The sequence below is a fragment of the Urocampus carinirostris genome, chromosome 6, assembly GCF_059441175.1.
Source record: "Urocampus carinirostris isolate Australia breed hairy pipefish chromosome 6, RoL_Ucar_1.0, whole genome shotgun sequence".
Classification (NCBI taxonomy): domain Eukaryota; kingdom Metazoa; phylum Chordata; class Actinopteri; order Syngnathiformes; family Syngnathidae; genus Urocampus; species Urocampus carinirostris.
The window spans coordinates 18,197,287-18,218,471 of record NC_142354.1 but is presented as its reverse complement, the minus strand read 5'-3'; the positions used below and the strand labels follow the sequence as shown (position 1 = coordinate 18,218,471).

The window sequence follows — 21,185 nt, the reverse complement described above, 5'->3', positions numbered from 1 at the left end:
TGCACACTTGTATGCTTGTCTGTGTTGTGCCGGGCAGGGGCACTTCTGGTAGTGTTCAATTCGGAAATAGAAGCAGCCACAGAGATTGCACCCTTTCACACGGTGATATAAGCTGATATTCATATGAGGCTTTTTAGCGAGTAAACGGAGATTGCGTGTATCACTCGTCTCTTTACTACAATTACCGCACTGCTTTGGGGCTTAAAAATACTCAGTATGAGGAAAAACTCAAACGCATATACAGTACATGTTCAAGTGATTGGAAAATGAAAAGACCAACTCACCTTTTGCAATCTAAAAAACTTGCAGTCGGACAAAGACCTAAATTGAATTATTGTCAAGTCAAGTCATGTTTATTTGTATAGCCCTTAATCACAAAGAGTCTCAAAAGGCTGCACAGACCACAGATTATTGCAAACCACAGACTATATTTACACCATCCCCTGATCTAAAACCTACATGAGGGCAAAGAAAAACTCAAAACCTCAACATGAGGTAAATGAAGCAACCTTGAGAAGGGACCGCACATGAAGTAATCCCCCTTCCAGAATGACCAGGCTGCAACGGTTGTTGCGATAACAACTAATATGCAGATTTTGTCAACGTGAAATGTAATTCATTTATTAGCGATAGAATAGAAGCTTGTTTTAAGCCTAGATTTAAACAGTTCCACTGAGGTTGCAGATTGAATTTCAGCATTCCACAGCACCGGGGCCTGAATGGAGAACGCTCTCAAATCTGTGAATCTCTTCTTGGCTCTTGGGATCACCAGTAGACCAGCATTTTCAGAGCGAAGGACCAGAACATAGAGGGAAATTAAATCTGAAAGATATGAGGGAGCAAGTCAGTGCATGATTTTGTATACTACCAACAGAACCTTAAAATCACATCTTGAACTAACAGAGAGCCAATGCAGGTTAGCTAAAACCGGGGTAATGTGATCAATCTTAGTTAAAAGCCTCGCTGCAACATTTTGTACCAGCTGCAGGCTCTTGATTTTGGATTGTGTGTGTTTACGTGGCTTCACATAATCTAAATACTGGCAATATTACATTTCAAATCCAAAATTGTCCTGCCTGCATGTACCTAAACCTATTACTAACATATACTACGTGAAGCAGAAATCACAGATGATGACCTCCTGACCATGGAGGACCTGATTAGTTACAGTTTCCAGGTGGCCAAAGGCATGGAATTCCTCTCCTCGCGCAAGGTGATATAGCTCCTAACTAGTGACTTTCATATAAATCCAGTCAACCAAGATATGAAATTTCACGGTGTTTTCAGTGCATCCACAGAGATCTTGCTGCCAGGAACATCCTGCTTGCTGAGAACAACGTGGTAAAGATTTGCGACTTTGGCCTAGCCAGGGATATTTACAAAGACCTGAACTACGTCCGCAAGGGAGATGTGAGTTCTTCTTAAAAAAAAAAAAAAACATCCTTGGATGTCAGTAGCTGTCAAGCTTGCGCTCCAGTTAGCAGGCTACTGATTGCATTTAAATGCTGACTCTGGAAACAAGCTCCTGCTGTTTGCAACTATCTTAGTCAGCGGGGATGTCTTTTAAAATGCAATAGCTGGTAGAGCATACCCCCAAAAAGTCAGTGGCAAAATAAACAAAATATGTCTGCGGTTTTCCCCACAGGCACGGCTCCCTTTGAAGTGGATGGCTCCAGAAACTATCTTCGACCGGGTGCACACCATCCAGAGTGATGTCTGGTCTTTTGGAGTTCTTCTCTGGGAGATCTTCTCACTGGGTAAACCAAGTTAGACACTCTTGGTTTTTGTGATGTAATGTGGAATAAGACATTCAAGTCTATTGAAACTTTGTATTATTAACATGAACTTAAAAATTGATCAAATATAAATGACCTTGACCAGCACAGAGTTTAGTTGAGGTATCTTAGCAGACACATGCAAATTGCTACAGTTTTATCATTGTTTGTTGTGCCGCTATGGATATAACCACAGTCCACTTCAGACTATATCACAGCTGTGAGATTGCGGCTCCTTTCTACTCTGTCAAAATTGGCACACGAGAGGCTTAAAGTACTTATTCTACGTGTCCATGACAATACATTTATGCTGTTTTTACAATTTAGCCCCTGAAAAGGAGATTGTTGGGACACCAATTTGTTATTTTATCGCACATTTTTTTTCTTTTTGTTGTTTGTTTACTACTATGAACTGATGACATTATTGTCACTATCGGCTGATCAGCTTGCTGTTATTCGATTCCACTCCCTGTCTCCCTTGCAAGTTTAAAATAAATTGATGTCTGCACTCCAAATTCTTAGTTTCTAATTAACAATAAACTTATCAAGACATAGTTGATTTGCATTTAGCTCTCAATGCTAATCAAACAAGTTGCAGATAGTAATTAGCTAGTTTATTTGTGTATATAGTAGTAGTGTCAGTCAAACATTTTATTAACATCTTTTGGATGAACCCTTTCTTATTTGTCAAATCAATTAGTGCTTGCTCATCATTGTGCTAAAGTTTAATGCACTTGCGGCCAATTAAAGTAGCAAATTTCAACCTGCAAGTTTCATAACTGTTCAAAGCTCAAGTATGGCTGATGCAAAAGCATTCTTCTTTTACTGATGTTACCCCTAGCATTAGCGACTAGCGACACTAAAATTAAAGGCTAGCATGAATAGTTGCTAAGTGGGTAGTGGGCAGCACTTGGATTGCTTTTTTAAAACTGAAGTTACTCTTCCACTACGTGAATGAACAGTATGAATGTCTAGTGTTAGCATCCAGCAACTAAAAGGCATTCAGATGGCCATGAAATGCATTTAAATACTGCCGGGCATTTCAATCTGGCAGGAAATATTTCATTTGAGCTTTAAACCCTAAACAAACAGGAATATCTAAACATAATAGCCTTTCTATTGATCCATAAAATATGAAGTAAATTAAACATGATAGGTGTTAAAGACATACAATAACTACTTAAGTGTTTTTCACATACACTACATGATCGTATGACTTAACCGAAGTAGAAGTATGTGTATCGTTTGGCAGCAGAAATAAGTGAAAAACCCAAACTTGTGTCCTGATTCTAGGAGCATCACCCTATCCTGGTATGTCCATTGATGAGACATTCTGCCAAAAGCTAAAAGAAGGCGTGAGGATGAGATCACCAGAATACGCCACCCCTGAGATGTGAGTGAAAAGAAGATTGTGATTGCCAGCTAGCATTTATTGTTAATAGAATCCCACTAAAAAAACCTTTGCATTGGCAGATACCAGATGATGTTGGACTGCTGGTTGGACTGCCCAACAGACAGGCCAACCTTCACGAGATTGGTGGAGCATCTGGGCAATCTGTTGCAGGCTATTGCTAATCAGGTAATCATATTCACTGAAACGCAATATGATAATCCCTTAACCACTGGCGTCATAGGGGCACCATTTCCTGTGGTGTGTCTTGGACAAGTACATCTGTTTATTATCATCTACCTTAAGATGCTCTCTTGTACAGGACGGCAAGGACTACATCTCCATGCTCGCAGGAGGTGATGTAGCAGAAGCTCCAGGAGACGCCGTGCCTCAGAGTACAGAAATACGTGAAGCGCCACAGGACTATAACTCTCTGTAACGTCAAGTCAAGTCCTGTTTATTTGTGACGTCCTTTATCACAAGCAGTCTCAAAAAGGTGTACAGACCACAGATTATTACAAACTGCAGACTATCATTATTACACCATCCCCTGATCTAAAACCTACATGAGGGCAAGGTAACACTCAAAAAACCTCAGCATGAGGAAAATGAAGAAACTTTGAGAAGGGACCTCACATGAGGGAATCCCCCTTCCATGATGACCAGGTTGTAGTTGATATTTCAATAACAAATAATACGCAAATTTTGTCAACATGAAATATAGGTCATTCATAAGCTATAGAATAGAAGTGTGTTTTAAGCCTAGATTTAAACATTTTCCACTGAGGTTGCAGATCGAATCTCAGGGGGAAGAGTATTCCACAGAACCGGGGCCCGAATGGAGACTGCTCTCGGTTCTCTTCTTGGCTCTCGGGATCACTAGTAGACCAGCATTCTCAGAGCAGAGCTTCTTGACTGGAACATAGGGGGAAATTAAATCTGAAAGATATGAGGGAGCAAGTCCATGCATGATTTTGTATACAACCAACAGAACCTTAAAATCACATCTTAACCTATGTTTTAATAATGCCTACTTCAAATGTTCCGTACCTACGGCTCCATTTTATAACATTCAGAAGTTTCTTTGGGATCCAGGGAGGGAGAACTGTGCAGCCATCAGAAGACTTTTGACAACATCCCAATGAAAGTAAGCACTATGACAGTGAATTTCTTCAAATCTCCATCCATCCATTCATTGTCTTCCGCTTATCCGAGGTCGGGTCGCGGGTGCAGCAGCGTTAAAAGGGAGGTCTTCAAATCTTTTATACATTAATTTTTGGAACAGTACATCTGAGAATCATAGAATACAATAATTGCTGTGATTTTTTTTTAAAAGAAAACATTCTGAAGTTATTCGATTGAATACATACTAATATTTACGGAAATTATGTTAAATCTTCATAGAATAATATCAGAATTTGCAACCAACAGAAATGTATTATCGAAGGGTCAAATTAATGAAGCAAAAAGATCCAGTACACAGTTCCTAAGGACAGACTTTAGATAGGACAGGTCTACTTCAAACTAAAGTGCAAAAACGTTAACACTCTGCTTTGAACTGGGACAGGAGAATGGAGCTTTGATCGGGGATTGATACAGGAAACAGGTCGGGATCAAAACGGGAGCCAGTGTCAAAAGGGCTTGCCTTGCATGCGCTGATGTTCGCAGACGGACTGACAAGGAGTGAACGAGAATGACGTGTTTGAATAAGAGGAGTACTAATTAGGGAACGAGTGGCAGCTGGGGCTGAATGAGTGAGGGCAGGTGAGGGCAATTGGCAAATCATGACATATATTTGTGCAGAGAAACAAAAGTTCAGCATTAAAATACAAAGAAGATTTACCTTCATTTTTATGCTGATGGAGAAGAAGACTCGTTGCACATAAAGATACAACACTTTTATAATTTACTAGGATGAATAAACTGTTGTATTGGCCAGTGGTTTATAGTAAAATTATCAAATTATATACAATTAACTTGCAGGTTATCTTTTAGTATATTGAAAAGGGAGTAGTGTCGGGGGATTATTTTCTTGTTATTTAATTTCATAAGTTATCTTAATTGTTATGCTTCTGAAATATTTTTCCAGTAAAAGTACAACTGTGATTGATTAATAATTAAACCAATGTGTAAAATGTTTTCTGTTATTTCCACCCTGTTTTGTAAATGTATTGAACGTGCAATTTTGTGGGATAATGGTTTACAGTTCTAGAGGTCCGGGTTTGAGTCCACCTCCTAGTCTTGCTGTGTGTTTTGTGTTTAATGTTTGTATCAAATTTTCAGCCCTAATACGTTTGTCGAAATCACAAACCATGACCCAGTCAGGTAACTAGTTACCTTCTCTATAACTGAAACTCTCACCTAACCACAAACTGAAATGCAATCCCATACGCAATCTCCAGTGGCTGGGAACAATATATTTTTAAAGGGACAATGTGTAATATCTGGTTCCTCCTAAAGGTAAAAAATATCCTTCATTAAAAAACAGTACTGATTTGAATAATAGGCAAAACACATGAACAATACTCATAGGTCCAGAAATATGTATTTTGTAACAGTACTACACTCAAGTCTGTCTCATTTTCTCTCTCTCTCTCTCTCTCTCTCTCTCTCTCTCTCTCTCTCTCTCTCTCTCTCTCTCTCTCTCTCTCTCTCTCTCTCTCTCTCTCTCTCTCTCTCTCCTGGGCTCTAGCTCTCGTTTTGATTTCCCTCTCATCAGAACTCTTCCTCATAACTATTCCAACACTTATAGTAATGAGCACAAATCAACAAACTATCATATAAACATGTATATTTTCTCATAGGTCAAAAAATGAGCATTTATCTTATAACATAATTTAACTAAAGAGACAGACATAATTGGCCCCTATCTTGCTGCTAACAGAACAAAAAAAAAGTCAAATAGGCTGGGCCACAAATAAAAATTGTTCTTTTTGTCACTTTGAATCTCCGTCATTTGTATTGTTTCTTGTGCTTATTAGCACTTTTTTTTAATCGCACTAGGCCAAACTGCGATATCTAAAGCTCAAATGATACACACTGTCATTTTAATGTTCGCTTTTTCCTCATCAAAGCGACACTAGATTACCACGTGGGCTTTGTCAATTCAGGTCCGCACGCGTGGTTTCGAACGCCAATCATATCCGAAAATGTTCAATCTTTTCGTTTTATTGACTACAATCCGAAAAACTCGGGTGTCTTAATCGTCATGAATTTCCCTTTGAACGTAGCGTCGACTGCATGTCAAGGGCTCAATTACGCGCTTCGAAATCAGCGGGGAGCATAGCTTGCAATAATCGCCAATGTTCTAAGCACATTGACATCTCATTAGCATGTCACCGAGTGTTCCGGTTGCGTCCCTGCGCCCATCTCACACCTCATTTTGTTTTGTGCTCTTCACTTACACCTAAATAGCCTCCTCGCTTGCCCCCTCGCCGCTACCCGTCTCCCCTCATTACGGTCCATTATCAGTGGGGAGAATCCGGAATGTCAACAAGCAGTTGTCTGCAGGAGATACATGATAGCGTTTGCGTGTGTTCGTGTTTGCTGGTGCACTTAATGAGCAACGCATTAACAAATCCCACGGCCAGTCGGTGTCCATGGTGCTTATTGCAAAAAATAAATTCCCAGCCCGCCTTCGCCACATCTCACGTACATGCGCGAATACACAACGGAAATTATGTGACGCTGCCAACTGGGTTACGGGTCTCAAAACTGACAAATGTAGTTCACATAGTTCGTACAACCTTTTCATGGCCAAATTCAAGCACTTTTCAACCACTTTCAAGGCTAATTTTTCAATTTTCCCAGTGCCTTCAAAGGCAGAAATCCGGCACGGATAAAAATAAGCTATCTTGCTGCTAGCGCATGCAGTATATTTTGTGCTAGTTTGAGATTTTCCTATCTATGATCTACGATATTTTTTTATATGAATGGGCTGCTTTAAACTGAGAGAAATTCTTCCCTTCTGCTTCCACAAATCATACGCATTTGGCTACATGACACTTGTTTACAAACAAGTAAAAGGCTCTAAAGTTGTTGAGTACTGATTAAATCCAATATGGATGTGCTGACCTGTCAATTATTGAATGGGATTAGGTTCCCCCAGTTGTTATTTTAGGTATCACAGCTACAGTTTAACACATCCTGTATTTTGCATGAACCATTTCCTGTTGCAACCAGCCATGTTGGAAGCAGTCTGTATGTTCTCTGTCTGAATTTCAGTTATTTTAACCTTGGAGTGGAACCAACTGTAAATTCTTGCTGTTGTTATAGTTGTTTTATATCTTTGTTGTGTTTATTGTGGTGATAAAAACCCTTCCTTTTAAATATAAAAAAGCTCGTTTATAGGGGTTAACTATGCTAACTACGAAGCTTTAACTCTGCTAATTAGCTAAACTGTTGAGGCATTTAGCCTTTAGTTAAGCTAATTTGCATGATACTTAGTGTGCTTTGTGTGAAACGTTGTCTATTAATGCAATTTGTCCTACTTACTGTCACTATGTAAATATTCAATACTTCAAAATATGCTAGAGGTTTAGTTTTGTCTTAATTACCTGATTACCCTACCTGATTTAGAACGTATGTTTATAACCGTAAAGGAAGTTAGTGAATATAAAGAAAATTAGATTTTAAGTAGTGTGTTGTAAGTCTTGTATTTCATTTGACATTTTGTATTGTGTGTTGTAGAAATTGGAGGTCCGATAATCGAGAGAAAGTCTTCTCATAAGTGGATAAAAGAAATAGACAGGAGCCCGCTTCGTTATGGAGGGAGATGTCACTTTATTGATGCGTCAATAAAGATCTCACAGAGCTAGGAACATGACAATGTATTTAAAGCTGGTAGTGACGATTAGGCTTCGATTGAGTACACCCCAAAAGGCGGTCCTGTATCACGTATCAAGTACAGAGCGTCCCGTCCCTTGCACGCTATCTTCAAGGAAACTTAATGTCTGCCAAGAGTATCTTCAAGGATGTCTACCCAGCCTTTTCCCACAGCCGTTTCCCACACCCGTAAGCAGTCCTTCCAAATTTCTACATGTAAGCAAGTCTATTCTACATTTCTACCTGTAAGCAAGTCTATTCTACATTTGCAAGTGTATTTGCCACAACATATCCCCCCTTTTTTTTTTTTTTTTTTTTCTTCTTCTGTTACCTTATCCCCCCTTCTGGGAGTTCATACTCCCACTTTGAACAGAAATTAAAATCAAAAATGAATACAGAGTAGTGGTAAAGTATTACAAATCATAGACATCAATACACGGACAGAGTTTACGCAAATCGAAAATAAAATAAAATTCTGGCGGTCAGCCTGCTGTGATCATTCTAACTTTCATTGTTCATGTTTCATTTACAAAAACCCCCAACACTCCAAACATCTGACCCATGCACTAACCCCCCCTTCATTTATCTTTATCCGTACACACTGGATTATACACGCGGACCGTCGACGGTTGATCGGTACGTGATAAAGGTAAATGAATAAATGAACTGATAAGTGAGTGATAACAAATTTCGGTAACAGTCGTCGATACATTCCAAGATGAGTGCATGACTGGATAGTGATATCCACATTGGCCTTTGGCCTGACCCCCGTGAACAATTTGAAGACCATGCATTGTCGTATTCGTCAACGGGTGTCGTGAAGTCAGATGTTGGAGTGAGTGTTCATCCCAGCAGGCATCACGCTCAGTTTCCATGCAGCCAAAAACCCGGAAGCGACGATGCATCCTGACCATCCCAGACAGCAGCTTGCTCCCCGGCAGTGTGACATACCAACAAAAGAATCACAATCAGAAATATATTTCGTTGCTGTTATTCCTAGTGCTATATAGTGTGTTGCGTGTTTAACAATAGTGCTAATTGATATCGTATTCAGTCCAGATCATCATATGTGTCTCTTTCCGCAGATGCTCCATTTTTTATTATAATGTAGACTGACTATTAACGTTGCCAGATAAAATTCAAGGCGTTGAATTTAGTTGAGTCATCTGTTCTTCCTCACTAAGGAATAGGCTTGGATACTTAATCACTAACCGTGCTCATTGAGCTTCTGCCACCCTAGTATTAGCCACTACTGTCATTTGTTCTCCAAAAGTCTTAAGAATTCCTCTTTCAAGAATAGGTATGGCACAACAAACACATAATTATTACGACAGTTAGTACAAGAATTTCCCCCTTCGCTAACATACCACCCCAGTACCCAAATGTAGACGAGAACCAATCAAAAGAGATACTGTTCCTTTCAGTATTTACTGTCACTTCATTGCTCAACTCACGAATCTTTGACAGTGCTTTTGTGAAGCTTCCTGCTTCGGATGTATTTAAAGGTATATAAGTACAGCATTCCTCCTATATCATATGACACACGCCTCCTTTACTGGCTCTCCTACTGCACTGAAGGCCTCGTTAATGTAATTAATAAAACGTCGTTGGTTGTAATAAATCAATAAATGTAATTAATCCATTCTGCGTTCTTTTTCGGAGTTATCCAGATAAATATCGATTCTAATCCAGACTTAATTTCATTCCTAGCTTTAAATTCTTCTGGAATTCCTCTCGGTTGTCTGATGGTATCTAGATATACACGTCTACCCGGAATATATGTTCTCTTTACTGCGGCCAATTGTCAACAAAAATATTTCATTTAATTACTTTTTCCCCTTTTCATTTCTTTCTTTTGTCACTTGCATGTCCCCCTCTTCTCTTTCCCTCAATGCCTACTATCTCTTCCCCTTTTTACCTTCTTTTACTAACTTTTATCTTTCTGTATTTGTAACTTCCTTACTTGCTCTGCCAACAATCAATTTTCTACATAACTTTCCCTTCTCCTACGCCCTCTAACACATGCTTTTTAGCCCACTAGTTTAATGGGAAATTGACATATAACCATCTCACTTATTTATTTATTTATTTATTTATTTATTTATTCCAAACCAATTCAATCTACTATCTTAGCTTCACCTACTTAATGTGAAAATGACGTGCATTGATCTACAACGATTCTTCTTACTCATTTGTATTCCACTCAATGAATATTTCCTCCATATTCAATGAAAAGAAAGTATTTACTCACGCTTTTCCACTATTCTCGTACAACAATGCTTCCATCTCAAATTACTCCATCCCAATTCACTCAATTGGATTTTTCCTCGTCTCCACATTCCTTAATTTTCCAATTTTGAACTGAAAACCGGAATAGGTTAACTTTTTTCTTTTTGTTATTATCCTATCCTTTCTTGGTGTTATTCTGGCATTAACATAATCTAAAGCACCTAAAATAACCAAACATAATTTTTCTAGACTTTTCACCCCTAAATTCATCGTTTTCCAACTGAAAAAACATTTATTTTTCTGGGAACTCCATAGGCTCTCGGACGTTATGTTGCACACCCTTAGCGTCAAAACGATTTCTTAAAAAAAACGAACGTTTTCGATTCCTAACGAGACGTGCTATCGGTTCTATCTAAAACAATACATTTTAAACCGTCTTCCTCTTCAAAAACGTTTTTCTCGTCTCAATGAGTACTGTATTGTTCCCTTTTTCCTTTTCCCTCGATATTTTTCTGTTAATCCTATCAGTTACGTGGGCCGATTAAACGCTGGACAACCATATAGACAAGAAAGATAAGAATACAGGAAAGAATACAAACACTTACAACATTGAACAAACATAAAACATATGACAAGACAGATGGCCCACAAAAATTTAAGTTAATTAGTCAAATTAAGTCAGTGCACATTGAGACCATGCGCCTACACAACTACCGAGTTAGGGTTATGGTTCTCCTCTTCTACACAATTTCCCGAATTTTACGTACTGGCCGTGCACTCATTTTTGGCCGTCGGCGTTGTAACCTCACTCTTCAGTGCTGTCGCCGTGGGTGTAGGTTTTTCTGGACTTTGGTGTGTCGGTACCCTTCTCGCCTGTATCGTCACATTAAGGTTTAGCATATTATCCGTCACTTTAGTCTGTACTGTCGTTAACACATTTGGTTTTCGGTAGTCCATCGGCACTCCGACTGGTTGCACGTTTTTATATTTATTTTAAGTGAAAATCAAAATCCCTACTATAAGATGCCCTATCCATTTTGAGCATTCTATCCCAAAATTCTAACTAGAAGATAAACAATTTATTTTTTAAATTGTCAGTTCTAAATTTCAAATTTTGCTTTTTCACTAAATACAGTCACTGGGTCAGTTTAACCATTATCCCTGTCAGAATCATTTACCCTGAGTTGAGTGTTTGAGTGTTCTCTTTTGTAGATTGATCACATCCGAGAAAAAATTTGTATGCACTTTTTATTTGCATTTTCTTTTGATTTTCAATGTGTTATCTTGCTGTTGGCCATTCCCCTCGAGGCAGATGACCAGGATAGATTGTTAAATTGTCAATTTAACCCAAGCAAAGACGTTTTTATTGTTATGATTCACTCTTTGTTTTGCCTTTTATAAAAATCATAACCTATATATGATCTCTTCAGTAAGTAAACTTGTTCAAAATAACAGTATTTTGCAAAGAAAGCAGGTATTTCACGCTCAAAGTGAATGATTTTGCCAAAAATGAAAAATACCATCCCAAAATGTTCTCAATGTGGGCGATTTGCTAATGGTGAATGGTTATCTTAATTGATTTTTGTTAATCAATTTGACAAACATTGTAAATTTTGTAATATTACAACATTTCTTCTGTGTAATATTTTTCTATCCGTCCAAATTTCGTAATTTGAATCTCAAAAAACAGTTATATGGAGAGCTTATTCAGAAGACAATTTTTCATCAATTTCGGAAAAAACTAGGTTTTAACTTATTTTTACGGAATGTCTCAACTTCCCCCCTGAGTTAAAACCTAAGTTCACAATCTATGTCTCTCTTTCGTTTGACTCATCCCATAATACTCGGAATTTCATTAATTCAAAACTTGTCTTCTATCGCAATCGCACTATTTATACACGTCCTTCTACTCAATCAAGGAAGCAAGGTTTAGGGCGCTCTAAGGAGAGGGATGACTGAGTATGGGCGCCAAGAGTGGACTGAGAGTGTGATCCTGGCCACTGTGTTGTGCGGTGCAGAGACGATTCAGTTTTATTAAGACGACAGCAGTGTGCGTGTGTGTGTGTCGTCGTATCGATACTAATAACTAAATGGAGTGGAATGGAACTATGATGACTATAACATGAAACCAAACGAGACGTCACGCTCTATAGAGAATTTATCGACCTATTTCATCATCGCCTACAATCAGCTCAAAATTTTTTTCCAACATTCTGCTTCTTAAAAAGAACCTAAAAAGAAATCCGTCATTAAAAGCGCAATTAACCACCAGTCCATCGTCCCAAAAACAATGGTTCTAAGTCAAGGGTGGGCAAACTTTTGGCGTCACGAGCCTGGGGACACACCCAGTTTTTCTCATTTACAGTTATGATGTTATATTTCATTATATTTATTTCATGTTTATCTATTTTGTGTATATGTATGAACCCCTACTGAACACCAGCATACCTTCAGGGCAATTGCAGTTGATTCAACAAGGTTCGTTTGCTTTCGGAACGGACTAATCCCGTTTCAATCCAATTGATTCAAATTGATAATGTGTTTCGATTTACAATAGTTTCATCATTCCATATTTACTGCTAGAACCAATTAAACTTATAAGTAGAGGTACAACTGTGTTATTGTAGTTGTGCACGTATGTAGTATTTCTGTCATGTCCAGCATGGTCGCTGTGGCGACCGTCTAATTTGCGTGTGTCCTTCTTAAGGGCTTGCCCGTTCTGAGTAAAAGCCTGTTTTATGAGTATTCCTAGTCTGAGTTCCTGTTTGCCTGTAGGCCAGTTGCTGTTTTGTTTTTTCCCTAAGCGTTGGACAATTTTGCTGAATAAAGTAACTGGTCGTTAAGCGATTGAGTTCTGGTCCGCTCTGCACTTAACTCAACCATCCCTGCAGTAGTATCTTATAATATTTACAAAATAAGATTCTGTAATATTTTCGAAGTCTGTTGTAGTATTTTTGAAGGATTTTTTTTTTTTTTTTTTTAGTAGCGCTAGTATTAATGCTGTTGTAGTTTTGTAGCAGTATTCTTGCAGAATTTCTGTAGTTGGTCTTTTTAGAATTATAGCCGTACCATATACTATGTCCCGTTTTCCAAGCTCTATATTCCGTTTTCTAGTAATTTCATAGAATTTCTGTAGTAGGATTTACATTATCGTAATACTTTACCATCCCATTTCTTGTTCTCCTTTGGTTTACTGCACATGAATGGCTGGATTAAACCCTAGAGGTTTAATTCTGACCCAATTGTGGAAAAATGTATTTGATAATGTCACTTCCGGCGCCGTCACGAATGGCAGCCACTCCAGCAGCTCCCGTGTTATTTTCGCTACTTTTGTGATTTATTTATTTGTTTACTTATTTTTGCTTACTTTATCAGTGCCTTGCAACACTTGGATTACTTTCTATCCTATGGATATGGGTTTCATCTCGCAAAAATACGTACATTAAACAACACCACCTACATTGGACATTACCGAATCTTACTGCAATATGTATTCTGTGTAGCACTATTTAGTTACTCTATATAACATGCTAAAGTGGGCATTTGCACGTCACACTGGGTATTTGTATATTGTATTCTTTTGGCTTTATTATTGTATTGTTCTCAGCTCAGGGATGCTGCTGGAAATGTGAATTTCCCTCAGGGGATGAGTAAAGTATCTATCTATCTATCTATCTGATTAATTCGTTCACCCCTGTGCTCAGCATCTTTTTCTATAACAAAATTTTATGTATTGCGTGGTACGTATCTTCTTATTCTAAAGCAAAACAACATGTTATGTCTATGTTTATTTGCCTTCAATTAGATATTGATCCTTTTAATAATTTCCTTTTATTTTCATAGCTTATCTATAAAATACTGTTATATGTTTTGCACAATGCTGACATTTTTTTTTTTTTTGCACTACATGACTATTTTTCACCAAATGCATATTTACACAAACCTCAACTGTATGTAACATTTTAAATGCACATTCTTGTGTAAATATTGTATTAATTATAACTATAACCTCATCTCTTCCGATCCTTTACCTAACTCTGAAGATGGAGTGTCATGCCAAATTTAATTGTCAGTTACAATATGTGAACCCGTTTTGTAACTATGTCCGTAAAGGTATATTCCATTCCATCATAAATGGTCTGGATTTATATAGTGCTTTTCAAGACCCTGGGGAACTCCAAAAACACCACCTAATGTGTTGTTTTTCATACTTTTGTCTCAAGTTTTTCATACCCAATTTTCAGCAAATTATCCTTATTTAAATAACTTATGTTGTATGTCTGTCTTAGTGTTTCTTTTTCCCTTTCTTTCAGAAATAAAGCAAAACAATATACTAGGTAAACTTTTTTGTGTAATTCAGGGGCACTTAGAGTCTCGTTAAGTTTTATCGTGCTTACGTATTGAGATGTTTTAGTAAATTAGCCAGTTCATTCAATTTCTAAATTTTTCTCTAAATTTAAGTACTAGTAGACATTAATTATCTTAGTTTAATTAATTTCCATTCATTTCCCATGCAGTTATATTTTTAAATCACCATGATATGTCTCGAAATCCACTAATCCGTTATTTTTAATTCTTTTAATCCTTTCCAGGGTTGATCAATCTTTTTCTCATTGTCTTCCAAAAAAAAAATGCTCTTTTCCATAGACAATGTTTCATTTTAACTTAACCAAACCATAAGTCAGCTATTGTTTCACATTTATTAATCATTTGTCAAACGTAACACTCATTCTAAAAAATTCAGTGTGGAATCAATTGTCCTAAAAAACTGCCAACTCGAACTCAATGTCAAAAATTTCTAATTGTCTTTTCATCCCTCTGTAATCATAATCTCTTATTGTTGATTCGATATAAAGCAATACATACTCGTCACTCATGAATTATCTTTTTGACTCGTATTTATTTTATATTATTATCATAATCTTTTATTCCGCGCAACAATCTTCGTTTTTATGCAATTGTCTTAGTCCCCTTTGTTTTTCTTTTTCTTTCCTTTTTAAAAGAAATATTCCATTCAGTGACTGAAATAGCTTCAGCTACGTTATTAATGATTTCTAGTCTCGAATTTTCTTCCCTGGTGGTAATATGTCGTCATTTTCAAACTTCTTTCAATTTTTGATAATTCGAAATCATTCATACCACTAGTAATCTATTATTGAATATGAGAAAAACTAAGGAAACAATCTTTTTATGTATTACGCCTCTTTTGAATTTGTCCATTTATAACCAACGAAAAGATGGACACTGAAATTATGGACGGTTTCCAGTCGTCTTCTTTGTTTTACTCGCCCTTGCTTTATTAGGAGCATAACTACACGTCTTAAAAATTCTTACCCTTTTGCCATTTGCATATTCAACGAGAGATGATTAGTTTTGTTATTTAAACATTCTTTCTTTTTAAACTATTCTGTATAATTATCTTGTATTATACACTCAGTGTTTTCATTTCACCATGTACCTGTGTCCCAGATGCATCATTCATGCTGGGGACGCAAACTTTTCCTTTAAATTGTCATTATCATTTAATTCCTCTATAACAAAGATTCAACGCATTACATCATCGTTACTTTGGTCTTGCTGTATGAGATTTTATTTTTCTGCACGCCGACCTTAGCTAATGAGATCTCGTCGCTTCGAGATTACGTCATTGCTGTTGGTAATTGGTTAAGTCAGTCTTTTTCATTGGACAAAACTGCTTTTTTCTCAATTTATTGAAGAGAGCCAGCTCATAAATGCCCTTCTTGTACTTAACTTGGTATTTAGTTCTGTAGTTATTTATTTTTAATTGATGTAGTGTACTATGTCTCTGTTTCAAAGTACTATATTGAATCGTTAGTTTTGTGATACTGTTTAGTATACCTCTAGGGCACAGGTGTCAAAGAGGCTGCAGGTTGAAATATGAAACCCAGGTGCCTTGAACAAAGACACTGTTCTGTATTTCTTTCGCTTTCTCTCTCTCTTTTCCACCCCTTTTCTCCCACTCTGTCTCTGTCTCTTTCACTCTCTGTGTCTCTCTTTTTCTCTTTCTTTGTTATTTTGTCTCTTTCTCTCTCTCTCTTTTTAACTTCTTTTGCTCTAACTTCATTTTTTCCTTTCCTCTCTTTTCTCTTTCTTTGTTATTTTGTCTCTTTCTCTCTCTCTCTCTTTTTAACTTCTTTTGCTCTAACTTCATTTTTTCCTTTCCTCTCTTTTCTCTTTCTTCCTACCCTTCACGCTTTCTTTTCTCTCCTTCTGTCTTTCTATTTCTCTTTGGATTTCTTTCTTTCTCCCCCTTTCTTTTCCCCCTCTCTCATGACTTTTTATCTCTTTTGTTTCTCACGCTCTCTCCCTCTCTCCTTTTCCTTCCCTCTTTCTCTTTTATTTCTCTCTCTTTTTCTTTCTCTTGAATCTACCAGTCAGGCCCCCGACAGAATGTTTGTTCTATCGTGTGGCCCCCGAGTTCAAATGACTTTGACACCCTTGCTCTAGGGGCATTTCTCTATTACCGTATTACTGTCGTAGTATTTTTACGGTACTTTCATTTAGCGATTTTAATTTTCACTGTGTGACGTTTTGAGTGTCGAGCGACTTAGAATTCGACTCCCTCCCGCCGTCACTTATGAGTGCTGAGGCTCATTTTGTCTGTCATTTTGTCTCAAATTATTGATTCAAAACCTGATGCAAGCCAAGTTATTTTGTGAAAATGTCAAAAATTCCTACAACTGAAGATACTTACGTATTAACTTTTAGCACAGGCGCTGGGCAATGGAGTAAAAGTGCGCATGTCCTGTTTATAGTTCCTAACACTTACCCAATCAAAACGTTTGAGTTTCTTTGCTACAGCTTCTGGATAAAACGTTCGTTCTCGGTTAAGGTTTTTTCCTGCGAGTTTTTATTAGAAATGTCTTGATAGTGAACCTAAATCGTTTAATTAGCTTTCTTATAAAGTATTTTTAGCAATTTACATCCAAAACAGGGACCGCTGGTGTGACTACGTGACTGTAAACTAGAGTAATAATTAGAAGAAAATAGTGCTTCTTTGGGCACTGTGACTCTCCTTATTTATCCTGTTCAGCACTTTTACTTCGGTTGCACTCCACAGTGCAAAGACATCTTGGGGTCAATGTATACACACTGTCCCTTTAAAAGATTTCGAGTGCATGTTTCTTATGGCACCATATTTTAAACATTATATTTTACACATTTTCGTCATATCTCACATTTTTTCTCTTTTCCTGTAATATTTTTGATTTTGGTACTTTCGAGCTTCCATACCTCAGGGCCAGTGAGCCCTTCATGAGGTAAAATGTACTTGTACTTCCCAAATCCTCAACCGTTTTGGCATGTTATACAGTAGTGTCACACTTAACCGGGCCGCTGTCTCTAGGATGCGTCATGGTCTGCAACTGCAGCGTCGCTTTTTGGATCTCCGGTTGCACTTTCGGAACCACAATTTCCATTCGCCGCTGCGATCTCTCGAGCTCTGCTCCTTGTAACAATCATATCAGACAATTTATTATCACACACAGCTTTGTCATCCACATTTTGTTTTCCTAATTTTAACGTTACTGCCCTGTTGATCTTGCTTGGTCTCGTTGACGGTGGCAGCGTGAGCCGTGGTACCGCGGTTCAGATGGTACCATGTTGAGCTACCCTCGACCTGGACTGCGGCCAGCGTTGCCCTCACGACGGTGTACGGTCCCTCACGCCTCGGATGGTTCCTCTTTCGTCGAAACCTTGATGTAGACGAGATCCCCTGGGACGTCTTTTCAAATGGTTGTTCGACCCTGGACTCTTGTCTCTTAACCAGCCAGTAGATGACAGCCGTCAATTTTCTCATACTGTCTCTTAGTTCAGTTTGTAGTTGCTCAAGTGGCGGCCCCTTATAGGGACCTCCTAGATGCGGTGCTGGTCTGCCTGTTAGCATTTCATGCGGTGTTAAATGCGTGATCCAATGAGTTTGCATGCGATAACTCATCAGCGCTAACTGTAGCGCATCCCCTCAGTCGAGCCTAGTACTCACAAAGATCTTGTTTATCTTTGATTTTAATATTCCATTTACTCTTTTCCACCATCCCTTGACTTTGTTGATAAACCTCACCGAACCGTTGTTTAATGTGTAGTTTTTGTAAGATGCCCTTCACGACCTTTTGAACAAATGTTATCCGAGCTTATTTCTGACGGTATGCCAAATCGCGGAATAACTTCTTTAATCAAAAACCTAATTACTGTTCCCGCACCTAGATCTTTTGATGGCACTGCTCCTATTATTCCTACTACTCCTATTATTATTATTCTCTCCGTCTACCGTGGCCTGTATCTGATATAAAGTCAAAGGTATTCCCCTGTTACCTATTCTCCTTAATAATCCTCCTGATGCTCCTGCATCTGGAGACACATCACCGTTTACCTGGAAAGCAGATTCAAAATACAATTTTAGCAGTATTTCTGTGTTAAAAATAAAATAATTCACAATCCAAACGTATCAATATTCCTCAGATTTGTAAACACTACGTCAATCAACAAGATTCTAGCGTGATTCAATGCAGACTCGTGTTGTTCGTTATCACCGCCTCGTCGACGGCCTTGGCCGTCTGGCTCAGTCCATCGTGACGTTCCACTCGTAATCCGCCGCTGGAATGTGACCATGAGCTTTATCAGTGCCACACTGACCTTGGTGCCCAGTTGTCTACCTCTTTCTCCTCGAAACTGGCTGCAATCAGTTCAGATTGCCCCCCGCTCACTGTTTGAGGACAGCCTGGATGTGCTCCAGTGTCCCCACGACCCTGCTGTAGACAAGCGGCGCAGACAACGGATGAGTGAACGTCTTTGTTTGTTTTTTGCCATCTTCAGCCCTTTTCAACAGTCCGTCTGACTTCTGAATCCTGTTAAATCGGTTATGTTTACAAACTCGGATGTTTAGTCTAGGTTAAATGACCATGAAGAGATCACCTAAGCAATTAAATTCTTAAATTTGTCATGGTCTTCCTCAAGATCGAGTAATCTGCCCCTCATTGTCTTTTGAAAATGCTTGCCAAATTGTTTCCTCAATTTACCCAAACTATACTTATCACGTTTATCGGAACAAGATCCCACAAATCAAAAGGCCACACGCAAACGGAGCACTTGACGAATTAAGTAATCCCTCCACTTTTTTTTTTTTTTTTCCATACAGTAAAGGAGCGAAAGACGGGGGAAAGACGGGGGTGGGGTGGGGGCAGGATAACCCACAAAAAGCAAGAAGCAGTCACTCCATCATTCATCCATGCGTCCTTAACTCCCCTCCCAACGCCAAACAACACAAAAAAACAAAAAACAGTTAAGTATAAATCACCCGCGCACACTCACTCAGGCGGCCGGGGGAGAAACCGAACCGAACAGAACACACATCCACATACAGAGAGACACACGCACAATTAACGCCAGCTGGCACACACACCAACATTCCCGAATGAGACATCTCCCAGACTGAAAACATGTCAGCAATTCTCACACATTCTGTGTATCGCTTGTTTCTATGCGAATATATCTTAATAATACAACATCTGATTACTGCTCATTTTTCTAACGCCGGTATAACCTTTTAGATTGTAGAAAATGGCGAGGTTCCATGCACCACACTTTTTCCTAAGTGCAAGGTTACATATCCCTCCCAAATCATCAATCGACTAGGGAAACACATAAAACATGCCCCGTATTAACCATATATAGATCGTTCACTCTCGAACTGTCACTTCAGCAAATGACGACGTCTTATCACAGCTTTACACAGATCTCAAGACAATCATAAATATACAAATACCGACGCCGCTGCACCATTTTATCCAGGTAAAATTAGCCTTTTTTCCTTTTTCAAGCAGCCTACGTCCCAAAACAAACAGGAATCTTTGAGCACCGAACTCCCGGGACAAAAAAATAAATAAATAAATAAATCTCAACTCAGTTTACATATCTCATCCGTCCGAACTTGGGCCAGATTATAGACGGAAAATTCCACGTGCACGCATTTTCATAATTTAGCTCCGACGTCACAGGCTCCCGTCCTCCCACGAATCTCCACAAGCAAACCGAAGTAAGGAGAGAAAAAAAAATCTTCCTTACCTCAACCGCTCATTCGAGACCGTTCCACTGAGAAGTCTTTTCCCTTTTCTTTTTTACTTAATTAGTGCCAATCCACGTTGCGGCGCCAAATGTTGTAGAAATTGGAGGTCCGATAATCGAGAGAAAGTCTTCTCATAAGTGGATAAAAGAAATAGACAGGAGCCCGCTTCGTTATGGAGGGAGATGTCACTTTATTGATGCGTCAATAAAGATCTCACAGAGCTAGGAACATGACAATGTATTTAAAGCTGGTAGTGACGATTAGGCTTCGATTGAGTACACCCCAAAAGGCGGTCCTGTATCACGTATCAAGTACAGAGCGTCCCGTCCCTTGCACGCTATCTTCAAGGAAACTTAATGTCTGCCAAGAGTATCTTCAAGGATGTCTACCCAGCCTTTTCCCACAGCCGTTTCCCACACCCGTAAGCAGTCCTTCCAAATTTCTACATGTAAGCAAGTCTATTCTACATTTCTACCTGTAAGCAAGTCTATTCTACATTTGCAAGTGTATTTGCCACAACAGTGTATCTTTTAAGACCAGAAGATTTCAGTAAAGCCTGGAATCAAGCCTCGGTCTTTGTTGTTGTTCGCTATCTGTCGTCAATACCCCAGACATATTGTCCAGGATGGAATAACGGAAGACAAAAAAAGAAAGCACTGTATGTAAAAAAAAAAAAAAAAGAGTTAGTTTTGGACTCATTTTAATGATACTGTTCTGGCAAGATAGAGGGGAGGACGCAGCCATTATTCAATCGACCCAAATTGAAGACATTTTAGCAAAATTCTATGAATCTCAGAATTTGTAGGAACAAATCACCTGGAAAAAGTGTTGGCAAGTTGGGTTATCACTACATCATTGAATCAGTTTTTCAAGAAACGTGAGGCAA

At 38.5% G+C, this 21,185-nt stretch overlaps 1 protein-coding gene across 1 annotated transcript in view; it reads left to right on the top strand.

Annotated features, from left to right (window-relative positions):
• LOC148363981 (vascular endothelial growth factor receptor 2-like) overlaps window positions 1-5,304 on the top strand; it is a 32,629-nt gene extending 27,325 nt beyond the window's left edge. The window contains exons 23-28 of the mRNA XM_088338117.1: window positions 1,122-1,213; window positions 1,288-1,410; window positions 1,646-1,757; window positions 3,069-3,168; window positions 3,249-3,354; window positions 3,488-5,304. Of these exons, the coding sequence (XP_088194243.1) occupies window positions 1,122-1,213; window positions 1,288-1,410; window positions 1,646-1,757; window positions 3,069-3,168; window positions 3,249-3,354; window positions 3,488-3,604 (650 nt within the window). The 3' untranslated portion in view covers window positions 3,605-5,304. The remainder of the gene's footprint in view (window positions 1-1,121; window positions 1,214-1,287; window positions 1,411-1,645; window positions 1,758-3,068; window positions 3,169-3,248; window positions 3,355-3,487) is intronic.
• Window positions 5,305-21,185: the final 15,881 nt, after the last annotated feature.